Consider the following 13,679-nt stretch of genomic DNA (forward strand, 5'->3'; position numbering starts at 1 on the left):
CAAGTGCAGAGATATTTTAACACATTTAATAAACTCCACACTAGTGTTCAGCTTAAAGTGACATTTAAAGGCTTCACTAGGTTGATTGGAGTAATTAGGCAAGTCATTGTATAACAGTGCTTTGTTCTGGAGACTATCCAGCACTAATATATATATATATATATACAGGTGAAGTCAGAATTATTCACCCCCTGTTTATTTTTTCCCCCAGTTTCTGTGTATCAGAGAGCAGATTTCTGCAACACATTTCTGCACATAACAGTGTTAATAACTCATCTCTAATAACTGATTTATTTCCTCTGTCATGATGACAGTAAATAATATTAGACTAGATATTCTTTAAGACACTTCTATACAGCTTAAAGTGACATTTAAAGGCTTCACTAGGGTAATTAGGGTAACTAGGCAGGTTAGGGTAATTAGGCAAGTTATTGTATAATGATGATTTGTTCTGTAGACTGTCGAAAACAAATCTAGCTTAAAAGGGCTAATAATATTGACCCTAAAATGGTGTTTAAAAAATTAAAAACTGCTTTTATTCTAGGCGAAATAAAACAAATCAGACTTTCTCCAGAAGAACAAACATTATCAGACACACTGTGAACATTTCCTCAATCTGTTCAACATCATTTGGGAAATATTTAAAAAAGAAAAATAAATTAAAAGAGGGGCGAATAATTCTGACTTCAACTGTATATAGATTTTTACTTTATTTTATTTTTTATTTTTTAAAGGGGGCTAATAATATTGACCACAGCAGTTTTTTTTTTACATTTATTTAATAAAGTAATTCATCCACCCAAAGTAAAAGAAATAAGACTTTCTCCAGAAAATAAAATATAATATGAAATAGTATGAAAAATGTTCCTGCTCTGTTAAACAGCCCTTAAGTCAGAAATATTTGAAAAACAATTAAAATTTCACATTAAGGCTGATATATATGTATATTTAGACAGCTGAAGCATGACATTAGATCAGCCTCTCTCATTGCAAAACATGCTTTCCTTACTTAGATGTTCTGTCTTATTTCTAGTCCAAACATCTAAAAACTCTTAAATCATGAAGCATTTTCTAGACAAGAATAAATAATATATATATATAAATGTACAGTAGTCAACATTTGAAGTGGATCTAAGCCTTTCATCAGAGTTGTCCTAAAACTAATCTACAGCACCCAGTCTTGACTTAGAACAGTTTGATCCACTTCAGATGTTGACTACTGCAGTCTTGTTTTCAGAAAGAATTAGTCAAAATAATGTGAGTTTACCTTTAAAAAAAGCTTAATAATCTGACAATGGGGGAAGAGAAATACACTCCTTTTCCCTTTTGACATGACTTTGTTTCTCTTCCTCCATTGTCAGGTTATTTTGTTTACTATCTTGCTTTAAGAAGAAAAAACTCCAGTTATTTTTGGCTCGTTGTCTTTAAGCAAGACTAAATGTTTTGCCTGTCTAGAAAATGCTTGTTTGATTTAATCATTTTGAGATGTTTGGACTAGAAACAAGAGACAAAAGTTAGTCAGAAAAGCATTATTTGCAGTGCTTCTCTTCTTCTCTTCTTACTGATGATCTAGTTGATAGGACGATTCTTTCACTGCTTTTCTCCAGCTAAAGGAGAGGTAAGACGCATTCGTTATATATGTCTATGTCTATGTGTGTGTGTGTGTCTTTGTGCATGACCATGAACTGACCTCATTGACCTCAAGACAGTTTTTACCTTCAGATTGTCCATGATGTGTGTTTGTTGAGAGAAACTCATGCTCATTTAACACAGTATAAGCTCACAGGAGGGCAGAACCCGTTCTCCATCCATGCCTGGGGGTCCAGGTCTCACGTAGGACACAATATTAACACATGATAGCACTTCACTGCAAAGAAATGCTTTCCTACTTTGAGTTTTTGTCTTGTTTGGGGTCTAAATATTCTTAAATCAAGAAGCATTTTCCAGACACGTAAAGAGTATTGTTTTATTTTCAGAAATAATGAGTCAAAGTGAAGTGAAACAAGCGACATAATCTGACAACGAGGGCAAAATGATCTTCGTTTATTTCTCTTCCTCCATTGGCAGATTGTTTAGCTTGTTTTCTCACTTATTTCTGTCTCATTATTTGTGAAAACAACACTATATTTTATTCTTGTCTATAGAAAATGCTTCTTAATTTCTGAATTTTTAGATATTTGGACTGAAACACAACACAAACTCTCAGTAGGAGCTCATGTGTGCTGATCTGAGCTTCTCCATATTGATCTTTGAGAACTTGTGTTACTTGTGCTCATATTTCCTGATGAGATTCTCAGTTTTCCTCTAGTAGTCTTCATCATGTTCGTGACCCAGTTTCCTACAGTAGCCGTGCTGAAAATACCCGTTTCTCCCACAATCCCCCCTGATTCCCAATGCAATCAAATGTATTTTCATAGCAGATGATAGTAGCCGTGCTGGAGTGAGGAGACTCGTTTAGATCCCAGTAATAATGAATAGAGATGATGACACCAGAAACACCTGATCGGCTCTAAAATAGATCAATATCTCTTCTGTTTTGAGCTCTTTAATCTGATGGCTTAAAGGGTTCGTTCACGCAAAACTGAACATTCTGTTGTTACATAGCAAAGAATGCTTCTCTTCCTCAGAGTCTAAATATGTGAACACTCTTAAATCAAGAAGCATTTTCTAGACCAAAACCTATTGTGTTGATTTCAGGAATAATGTCATTAAAATGAAGCCCCACTGGCAGATTATTTAGCTTGTCTTAATGAAAAACTCACCTCATTTGACTCTTTATTTCTGAAAGCAACACAATATTTAATTCTTGTCTAGAAAATGCTTCTTGATTTAAGAGTTTTCAGATGTTTGGACTGGAAAAGCAATGTTTGCAGTGCAGTTTTGAGCACTTGAGTTTGGTAAACACTTCAATATGGCGGTCATAATTCTTTTCGTGGCCCTTCAGAGGGAGATTTATATATGAGCCCATCACTCAGTCTATTTATATACTTAAGTAAATGTGCATTAATATATATTTATTCAGTTTTTATATTCATTTTAGTGAGCTAATGTTATTGAATATCAGGGATTGTGTACTAAACAGTTTGTCTTTAGCACATTATGACTTTTTTTGTTTGCCAAATAAGTGGATCTAAGTTGATTTGCATTGTAAACCTTAAATCAAAGTTAAAATGTTTTTTTATTTTATTTTATGTGTATTTTGCTACTGTCTAAACCAGAGATGCCCAAACTCTAGGGCCCGCGGGCCAAAGTTGGCCTGATTTTACCTTTGATTTATGCCACCATGCAGTCTGAGAAGAGACTGATGGGAGTGTTGGGGCGAATGCCTTTATCTGAGATGGTCATTTCTAATATAACATAGCTTTTTAAAAATGTCTTATTGCTGAGCTACAAAATAATAGCAAACTAAAATTAAATGTTTCAATTAAATGTTGTAAATAATCAGACTTTCAATAATTCTGTAAATACTGTCAATGTATGGACAGAGAACAATGCTGAAGACATCAGCGAGACATCACATCAAGGCAAAAACCGGTGCGGCTTGACTCATGTATACAGCATTAAACTGCATTCTGTTATAATTCTCTTTGTTCATACTATTATTAATTTATTCTTAAAATAGTAATTAATTATTATCCTACATAAGTTAATATAAAGCAATGATTTATTGTTATGTTTAAATATTATTAATGACCCATGGCATTATTAATGTAATACAGTTTGCTATATTTACCTTTGGCCCACAGCCCTTAATCAAGTTTGCTTGTTGACCCTTCATAAGAAAACTTTTGGGCACCCCGGCTCTAAACTATTCCACACAAATCTGCAGATTTATTACAAAATTCTGATTTAAAGGTTTGAAAGTTTGAAATAATTCACTGAACCATTTAAAAAAAACACGTTTTAGTGACACCTGCTGGTCAAACCTCTGTAAATGCACCAAAACATGCAATAGAATCTGTAGATCACAGGTCTCAAACTCAATTCCTGGAGAGCCGCAGCTCTGCGTTTTGCTCCAACCCTGACTAAACACAGCTGATCCAACTAATGAAGGTGTTCATGACTCTTTTGAACAGCTCAGTCATATGGATCAGCTGTGTTTGATAGGGTGGCAGCAAAACTGTGCAGAGCTGCGGCTCTTCAGGAATTGAGTTTGAAATTCAGATTTAAAGTAGTGATGGGAGAATTGAAGCTTTTAAATGCTTAGAAGCAATTTGATTAATTGCTTTGCAAAATAATTCAAGCACTCAAAACACCATGGATTAGAGACGGGGGTGACATGGTGTCTGAAGAGAGTCGCTGGTTTGAATCCCGGCTGGGTCAGTTGGCATTTCTGTGTGGAGTTTGCATGTTCTCCCTGAATTGGCTTGGGTTTTCTCCAGTTTTCCCCACAATCCAAACACATGCGCTATAGGGGAATTGATCAACTAAATTGGTCATAGTGGATGACAGTGTATGAGTGTTTCCCAGTACTGGGTTGCAGCTGGAAGGGCATCCATTGCTTAAAACATATGCTGGAATAGTTCATTCCTCTGTGGCAACCCCTGATAGATAAGAGACCACGCCAAAGGGAAATGAATGTACTAGCGACACCTGCTGGTCAAAACTGTGTAAATGCAACAAATCATACATCAAAAACCATAGATTTTTTTTATCAAAAATCCGATGTAAAATAGTGATGCGAGAACCAAAGTTTTTTAAAGCTTCAAAACAATCAGACTAATAGCTTCACAAAATAAAATAATTCAGTTTCAAAGAGTTGGAAACTCCACATACCAGCAACACCGGCTGGTCAAAACTGTGTAAATGCAAAATACCTCAGAAAACATGCATTAGAATCAGCATATTTTTGATAAAATTCTGATTTAAAGTACGAAAGAAAGTATTAAGCTTTCCAATGCTTCAAAAGAGTACAACTGCTTCACTGAATTAATTTACAGAGAGTTCAAAACACCTCATACTAGTGACACCTGCTGGTCAAAACTGTGTAAATGCACAAAACACTGCATTACTGTCCTCAGATGGTCAACAGAGCACAGAACCTGCAAAAGAAATGGCCACGTATTCTGTCTGGCCCTGCCGATAACTCAGATTCAGAGCGCGCCAGCAGTGTGTGTGTGTGATTGGTTTGTGCATGATAATGAGATGCTGATTGGCGGCTCTGTAATCCAATGGTTTGCCAGGACTCTGAGGGTGTGGAGATCATGCTGGGCGTGTGTTCGTCAGGCCTCCTCATCTACAGAGACAGACTCCGCATCAACCGATTCGCCTGGCCTAAAGTGCTGAAGATCTCCTACAAACGCAATAACTTCTACATCAAGATCCGCCCCGGAGAGGTGAGAGCGCCATCTGCTGTACACGGCTCACATTTACTGAACTCTGCATAGAAACCCTCCCAAACTGAACGTACACTAGAATTCATTTGAATTCATTATTGATGGTGAAACAGAGGCGCAGTGGGTAGCACTGTCACCTTACAGCATGAAGGCCGCTGGTTCGAGTCCTAGCTGGGTCAGTTGGTGTTTCTGTGTGGAGTTTGCATGTTCTCACTGTGTTGGTGTGGGTTTCCTCCGGGTGCTCCAGTTTCCCCAACAGTCCAGACACATGCGCTATAGGGGAACTGATTAATTAAACTGGCGCCAGTGTGTGTGTGTGAATGAGTGTGTATGGGTGTTTCCCAGTATTGGGTTGCAGCTGGAAGGGCATTCGCTGTGTAAAATATATACTGGAATAGTTGCCAGATCTTTCCGCTGTGGAGACCCCTGATGTATATGGAACTAAGCTGAAGGAAAATGAATGATTAAATAAAACAAGCATTCAAAAACGGCGACACCTGCTGGTCACAACTGTAAATGCAACTAAATAAAAGATTTATAAAACTTTGCATACGCAGCAGTAAAAGTATGTTCAATACTCCTCCACCTGTTTCTGTGTGTACGTCATGTTTCTAAACTGATCTGGTGTGTTTTGTCTTCAGTTTGAGCAGTTTGAAAGCACAATCGGCTTTAAACTCCCAAACCACAGAGCGGCAAAGAGACTGTGGAAGGTGTGTGTGGAGCATCACACATTCTTCAGGTGAGAGTTAAAACATGTACACACTTACACTCATATTCAATAATTCAATATATCATGATAACGAACATGCTGGACATCCTGATCATTTTCAAAACACAGTGAATAATTATATATGACTTCACTGCGGGAGGAGAATTAATCTTGTCAAAATGAAAACAAGATTATTTCACTTCCCCTATAATTGTGCTTGTTTTAAGGAAAAACTCAGTTCATTCTGACTCAATAATTCTAAAATCACGACTTTATTTTCTGCTTGTCTATAAATTGCTCCTCTATTTAAGAGTTTTCAGATATTTGTACTAGAAACAAGACAAAACCTCTGTGGTGACTCTTTTATGACAGTGGATGGTATTATCAGGATATTGAGCTGCACTTCAACAGAAGTTACAGTAAGATCAGCAGTTGTATGCAGTGCATGGCCTCCACTGATGGTTCTCCTGGTGTCTGCAGGTTGGTGCTGCCTGAAACTCCCCCTAAGAAGTTCCTGACTCTGGGCTCTAAGTTCCGCTACAGCGGCCGGACGCAGGCTCAAACCAGACGCGCCAGCTCACAGATCGTGCGGCCCGCACCCTACTTCCAGCGCTCCTCCAGCAAACGATACACCATGTCCCGCAGTCTAGACGGAGGTTTGTTTGCTTTGTCTGATCTGTCTGTCTGTCCTAGATATTTATCTGTTCGTCTGTTCATCTGTTCATCTGTTGCTGGCCTGATGTTTGTCTGTTGTTCGTCTGTTGTCCATTTGTTGTTTGTTTGTCTGGTGGTTTTGTCTGTTGTTTTTTGTCTCCTGTTCGTCTGTTGTTCATCTGTCTATTTATCTGTCTTGTTTGTCTGTTTATTGTTTGTCTAGTGGTTTTGTCTGTTGTTTGTCTTATGTTTGTTTGTTGTCCATCTGTTATTGGTCTTTTGACTGTCTTTTGTTTGTTTGTCTAATGTTCATCTTTTGTTTGTCTAGTGGTTTTGTCTGTTGTTCAGTTGTTGTTTGTCTGGTAATTTTGTCTGGTGTTTTTGTTTGTCTGGTGGTTTTGTCTTTTGTTTGTTTGTCTGGTGGTTTTGTCTACTTGTTTGTCTGTAGTTCATCTGTTGTTTGTTTGTTTGTTTGTTTAGTGGTTTTGTCTGTTGTTCCTCTGATGTTCATCTGTTGTTTGTTTGTTTGTCTGGTGGTTTTGTCAGTTGTTGTTCTGTTGTTTCATCTATTGTTTGTTGCTTGTTTATGTTTGTCTGTTGGCTTGTCTATTGTTTATCTGTTGTGTTTCTGTGTGTGGGTTTCTTTGTTGTTTGTGTGTTCACCTGCTGTTTGTTTGTTGTTTATTGGTCTTATTTTCATCTGTTGTTCGTCTGTTGTGTGTGTGTTGTCTGTGTTTGTGTGTCCGTCATCTGCTGAGCTGCTGTGTTAGCTCTCCTCATCCTCAGTATCAGTCATTAGCAGACGTCTGTTTCCTCGTTTGCAGTTGTGTTTCCTCTTCCGCTGTCAGTATAGTTCAGACTGAAGCGCGGCTCGTGACAGGACAGGGATTTATCTGCGCTGACTGTCATTAACCTGTAATCTGGGCCCCCGAGGCTCCTGTACATGTCTGTTCTCCATCCCGCTCCTGCTCTAATTGAAGTGTTCTGTTGTGCTGCAGCATAAAGCCGGCGGGTCTCAGAGAGCATTAACACACATACACACACACACACACACACACACACACACACACACACACACACATATACGCATACCCACAAATAAATGCTTGTACACATACACACATACACACACACTCAGCCACACACATGCACAAATACAGGTGCACACACACATATGCCCACAAATGCACACACACACACAGATACCCCTACACTAGTCCTTTAACTATCAGCTCTTTAGGGTGAGGCTATCATACTTTTAGGGTGGAGCCATCATTTCTTTGGGGCGGAGCTATCAGTCTTTAGATCAAAGCTATCAGTCCTTTGGGGCAGAGCTATCAATCCTTTGTCAGTCATTTTGGGGAGGGGCTATCATTATTTTAGGGTGGAGCTATTGTTAATTTAGGGAGGGGCTATCAGTTATTTAAGGCGTGTCTATCGGTCCTATTACGGTGGCGCCTCACAGCAAGAAGGCCTCTGGTTCGAGTCCTGGCAGGGTCAGTTGGTGTTTTTGTGTGGAGTTTGCATGTTCTCCCCTGATGAATAAAGGGACTAAGCTGAAGGAAAATGAATGGATGAATGATTGAATCAGTCCTATTGGCCATGGCTATCATATCGTGTCTCTTTATTTGCCCAGCTTTCTTCCATTTGTCACACATCTTCTATTATTTTGTTAGCAACTCATCTTCCAATGATCTACTCGGGTCCCGAATAATGAAATCATGCAGGATCTTAACTTTCATGCCAACTTTATGCAATATTCCACATAAAAATCTAAATATGTAGATAAAATAGATGTAAACAGCTGCAGACACCTGAAGTATGATGCAGATCCTGCAGAAACAGATGAATCAGACTGCAGTGAACAGACGATTTTGGGCACAGGTGTCAAACTCAGCTCCTGGAGGGCCGCTGCTCTGCACAGTTGAGCTGCAACCCCAGTTAAACACACCTGATCACACCACTGGAGTGCTTCAGGCTTGCTTGATACCTCCAGGTAAAGCTGCGGTCACACTGGAGGTTGTGCTTGTGAAATTCTGCCATACAGCGCTGCGAGAAGGGACGGGATTTAATAAGATGATTAGACATTAAAAAAAGCCAGCGATTGCTCCATGTTTTACATTTCTGTACAGAGAGGTCATGTTGATCCTCGAGTGGTCTCACGCAGTCAAATGATGCCATTTCACAGCTCAGAGTTCACCAAGCTTGAACTGTGCAACACACTGAACTGTGAAACTTGATACACAAGCTTGCGTATGAATGGAAGTCTATGGGGAGAAAAGTGCAGTGTGACCGCAGCCTCAGTGTGTTGGAGCAGGACTGGAACGAAACTCTGCAGAGCTGCGGCCCTCCAGGAACTGAGTTTGACACCCCTGCTTTAGGGTCACTCTGGGTTTGTGCATGTGGTCAAGTCTGACATACAGTATGCGTGTTTGTATTTGCTCAGACTGTGTGTGTGTGTGTGTGTGTGTGTGTGTGTGTGTGTGTGTTTGTGTGTGTGTGTGAATCTCCTCAGCTCAGCGGAATACACCAGTCAACACAGCGACAGTCAATGTAAATGGCACTAGATCAACAGGTAGAGACGCTTCTCTCTGTTAAACCCTGTAGATGCAGGAGACCCCCGTCTGCTTGTTTCACCCTGATAGATTGACCTCGAGCGAGCGAATGTGTGTGTGTGTGTGAATGACTGTGTGAATGAGTGTGTGTGAGTGAATGTGTGTGTGTGTGTGTGTGCATGCAGCCGGGTGTGTTTAGCATGCGCTGGCGCTCCGTCTGCTTCTGCTTCAGAGGCCTGCGCTGACTCGGCTGTGGCTGTAATAAATGTGGCTGATAGATCTGGAATCGGGCTCTTCTTCAGTGTCACTCTCTTATTTTCAGCATTTTAAACTGTGTGAAGGTTGTTTTTGTCGTTTGATTCATTTGTAAGTTTCATATTTGATGATATTTAAAATAATTTATTATATATTTCTAATTTTCTTTCTGTAATTAAGTGTTGATGATCACAGTATATGGTGAAACATCCTCATCATCATCATCATCATGTGTGTGTGTGTGTGTGTGTGTGTGTGTAATTGAGTGTGTATCTATGTATGTGACAGACAAGATTTCAAGTGTGTCTGTCTGTGTGTGTGTAATTCAGCGTTTGTGTGTGTGTGTGTGTGATAGAGAAAGAGAATTGTGTGTGTGAATGTTTGCGTGTGTGCGGGTGTTTGTGTGTATGTGTAGGCGTGTGTATGTTTGTGTGTAATTGAGTGTTTGTACGTGTGTTTATATACATTTGTGTGTATATGAGTGAGTGAGTGTGTGTGTCTGTGTGACAAAAACAAGGTATCAAGTGTGTGTGTGTGTGTGTGTGTTTCAGTGTTTGTGTGTGATAGAGAAAGAATAAGTGTGTGTGTGTGTGCGTGTGCACATTTGTTTATGTGTGTATGCGTGTGTGTGTATATGTGTGTGTGTGTGTGTCAGTGTGTTTATTTATGTGTGCATGTGTGCGTGTTTGTGTGTAATTGAGTGTTTGTATGTATATACATGTGTGTGTGTGTTTATTTATGTTAGTGCGTGTTTGTGTGTTTATGTGTGCATGTGCACGTTTGTGTGTAATTCATTGTCTGTATATATGTATGTGTGTGTGTGTGTGTGTGTGTGTGTGTGTGTGTGTGTGTTCGTGTGTGTGTGTGTGTGTGTAATTAAATGTTTGTATGTATATATATATATAATGTATGTGTGTGCGTGTGTGCGCGTGTGTGTTTATGTGTAATTAAATGTTTGTATGTGTGTGTGTGTGTGTGTGTGTGTGTGTGTGTGTGTGTGTGTGTGTGTGTGCACATAAATTGACATATTTTTCACATGTTTGATGATGCGACGCCTTTAAAACTCTTGGAAATCTACAAACATCTATAAAATAAAAGCTCCACATGTGTTTCTGTTATTCGATTAATCTGAGCTTTAGTTTAGTTCATTTAGAAAGAAATCAAATGTTTCTGTGGCAAACGGCTGGAGTGAAATAAGGGGATTTGAGCTGAGCTGCGCTGGAGACTGCAGATGATGTGGAGTGGAGATCATCTGTGTGGAGGAATATACTAATATAATGCTGCCATTCTGCAGTGCTATTGTGACTGCAGCACTCAATCTGTCTGCCTGTGTGTGTGTGTGTGTGTGTGTGTGTGTGTGTGTGTGTGTGTGTGTGTGTGTGTGCGTGCATGCGTGCGTGTGTGTGTGTGTGTAGAGATGGGCACAGCGTTGTACGGCGCAGCGAAGGGCATTGCCATGAGTGACCTGATCACCACAGTGACCCCAGAGAAGAAGGTGGAGGAGGAGCCGCAGCCGCAGAAACACACACATGCAGACAAGCAGATGCAGCCGCAGACGGAGACAGAGACAGAGACGGACACACACACGCAGACGCAGACGGTGCTGGTGGAGAACGTGATGATTCTGGAGGACGACGACGAAACCACCAGAGCCACAGAGCTGTCACTGCCCAGCCCAGCAACACCAGCCCGCCTCGACACACGGGTACACACACACACACACACACATGCAGATATGCAATACACATATGCACACATACATAAAGTACATACATATACACACACAGTCGGTGGTTGAATGTGACTCTGTTAACTCCACTAATGTGTGTGTGTGTGTGTGTGTGTGTGTGTGTGTGTGTGTGTTTCTCCCTCAGACTGATCTGACAGACACTGCTGTAGATGGAGAACTGACCGCTACTGAGGTCTGTGATCATTTCATCTGATCTCAGTTCATGTGTGATTTGGATTACTGCATTAATAGTAGAGTATTTAAGGATCAAATTGGGTATACAGATTATTATATTCTATATACAGGGACTCAGATGAACACAGAATGTCAATTTCATGCTAAAAATGCACATTTTATCTTATAAAAGCATGAAAAAGAAAAGGGTTTATATGTGAAAGGGGATATTAGAAGACTAGATTCAGTATAAAGTATGCTAAATAATACTTTCCTAATGCATACCGATTATCCCAGTGCTCATTTAAGAGGAGGAAAAAGCTTATTGTTGAGTTTATGGTGTTGTGCTTCATCTGATTGTCTGTGCATTGAATATATTTTAAAGAAACTTTATACCAATTTCAGTCTCTATATGTGAATTTATTAAATCATAAAGCCACATGAAGTATTTGTAGATAGCAGGTTTTGTGTTTATATTGTGAAATTGAACATCTTCTGTTTATATTCAGCTTTAATTCATCATCAGACAGAAAACTGTTTTAATAGAATGTATGCCACTGTTGGCCTTTATATAGCACTTTAAAACAATTAAGGCTCGTTTTTAGCAGTTTATATGGGAGGAAAATGATTAAAATGCAATTTACCAAGTTCATGTGTGGTTTAATACTTTTATCAGTTCACACAGTAGAATATGTTTAATAAACTGTGTACCAAATGTGCTCTTCATAACTAACTTTATTAAAGCATTAAGTCACATTAAAGTCATTATTTCTGTCATATTTGTATGAGTTCTTTCAATTCAAGTAACACAAAAGCTCTAGAACAGTGTTATCTAATATTTTCATTATCCTAAATGTTACTAATTTACTAAAGTTACTAAACTGTGATTTTAAGTGTGTTTTGCGTGTGACACAGACCCTCGGTGAATCTCTGCTGCTGATGTGCTCATTTAACCTTCATCTGATAATGATCATGACTATTCTCCTGGAGATGTTAATGAGTTCAGCTCTCAGCATTACTCTGATCATTCTCATTATTACTCCTCAATTTTGTGTTTTTTGTGCAGTCGGATCAGGAGGACGAGTCTGAAGCAAAAACCAAGGTAAGATTTGACTGTGTGCATATATATATATATATATATATATTTGAAGTCAGAATTATTATTATTTTTTATTTTAATCTTATTTTTTTTCCAAATGATGTTGAACAGATTGAGGAAATGTTCACAGTGTGTCTGATAATATTTTTTCTTCCGGATAAAGTCCTATTTGTTTTATTTGGGCTAGAATAAAAGCAGTTTTTAATTTTTTAAACACCATTTTAAGGTCAATATTATTCGCCCCTTTAAGCTATATTTGTTCTCGATAGTCTACAGAACAAACCATCGTTATACAATAACTTGCCTAATTACCCTAACCTGCCTAGTTACCCTAATTACCCTAGTGAAGCCTTTACATGTCACTTTAAGCTGTATAGAAGTGTCTTGAAGAATATCTAGTCTAATATTATTTACTGTCATCATGACAAAGAGAAAATAAATCAGTTATTAGAGATGAGTTATTAACACTGTTATGAACTCTGCTTCTCATTGTAATGAGCTTTATTAAAGGAAGAATGGTCTTACAGGCAAAGTCAATCAGGAGCAAAAAGGTGATCCACAAGAACAGTGTGAATCTGTCAGTTGCAGTGAAATATGCAGTAGAGACTACAGCAGTGTTTCTCAACCACGCTCCTGGAGGAGCACCAGCACTGCATGTTTTGGATGTCTCCTCTGTCACACCCATTACAGTCTCTGCTAATGAGCTGATGGTCTGAATCAGGTGTGTTTGGTGAAGGAGACAAATGTGTGGAGCTGGTGCTCCTCCAGGAACGTGGTTGAGAAACACTGGGTTACAGCATGCACAATGCCCAGGTTTAGTTGAATAAAAACCAAACCTGTAATTTTTTTAATGTTACTTGATTATAGGAGATGTAATCACAGATGTGGCGACACAGTGGCGCAGTAGGTAGTGCTTTCTGTGTGGAGTTGGCATGTTCTCCCCGTGTTGGTGTGGGTTTCCTCCGGGTGCTCCGGTTTCCCCCACAGTCCAAACACATGCGCTATAGGGGAACTGATCATCTACACTGACCATAGTGTATGAGTGTGAATGAGTGTGTATGGGTGTTTCCCAGTACTAGGTTGCAGCTGGAAGGCCATCCGCTGTGTAAAACATATGCTGAAATAATTGGTGGTTCATTCCACTGTGGTGACCACAGATAAACAAGGG

General features: G+C 39.3%; 1 protein-coding gene across 51 annotated transcripts in view; it reads left to right on the forward strand.

Moving 5' to 3' along the window:
• Positions 1–13,679, forward strand: part of epb41l3a (erythrocyte membrane protein band 4.1-like 3a) — a 62,224-nt gene that overhangs the window by 33,735 nt on the left and 14,810 nt on the right. For 27 of the 51 annotated variants that reach the window (XM_073940278.1, XM_073940282.1, XM_073940291.1 and 24 more), the window contains 6 exon segments: positions 5,184–5,336; positions 5,978–6,075; positions 6,526–6,701; positions 10,925–11,214; positions 11,384–11,431; positions 12,479–12,514. In XM_073940278.1, the coding sequence (XP_073796379.1) occupies positions 5,184–5,336; positions 5,978–6,075; positions 6,526–6,701; positions 10,925–11,214; positions 11,384–11,431; positions 12,479–12,514 (801 nt within the window). 51 annotated transcript variants of the gene reach the window in all.

This window comes from Danio rerio, chromosome 24 (assembly GCF_049306965.1).
Source record: "Danio rerio strain Tuebingen ecotype United States chromosome 24, GRCz12tu, whole genome shotgun sequence".
In the NCBI taxonomy this organism is placed as follows: Eukaryota; Metazoa; Chordata; class Actinopteri; order Cypriniformes; family Danionidae; genus Danio; species Danio rerio.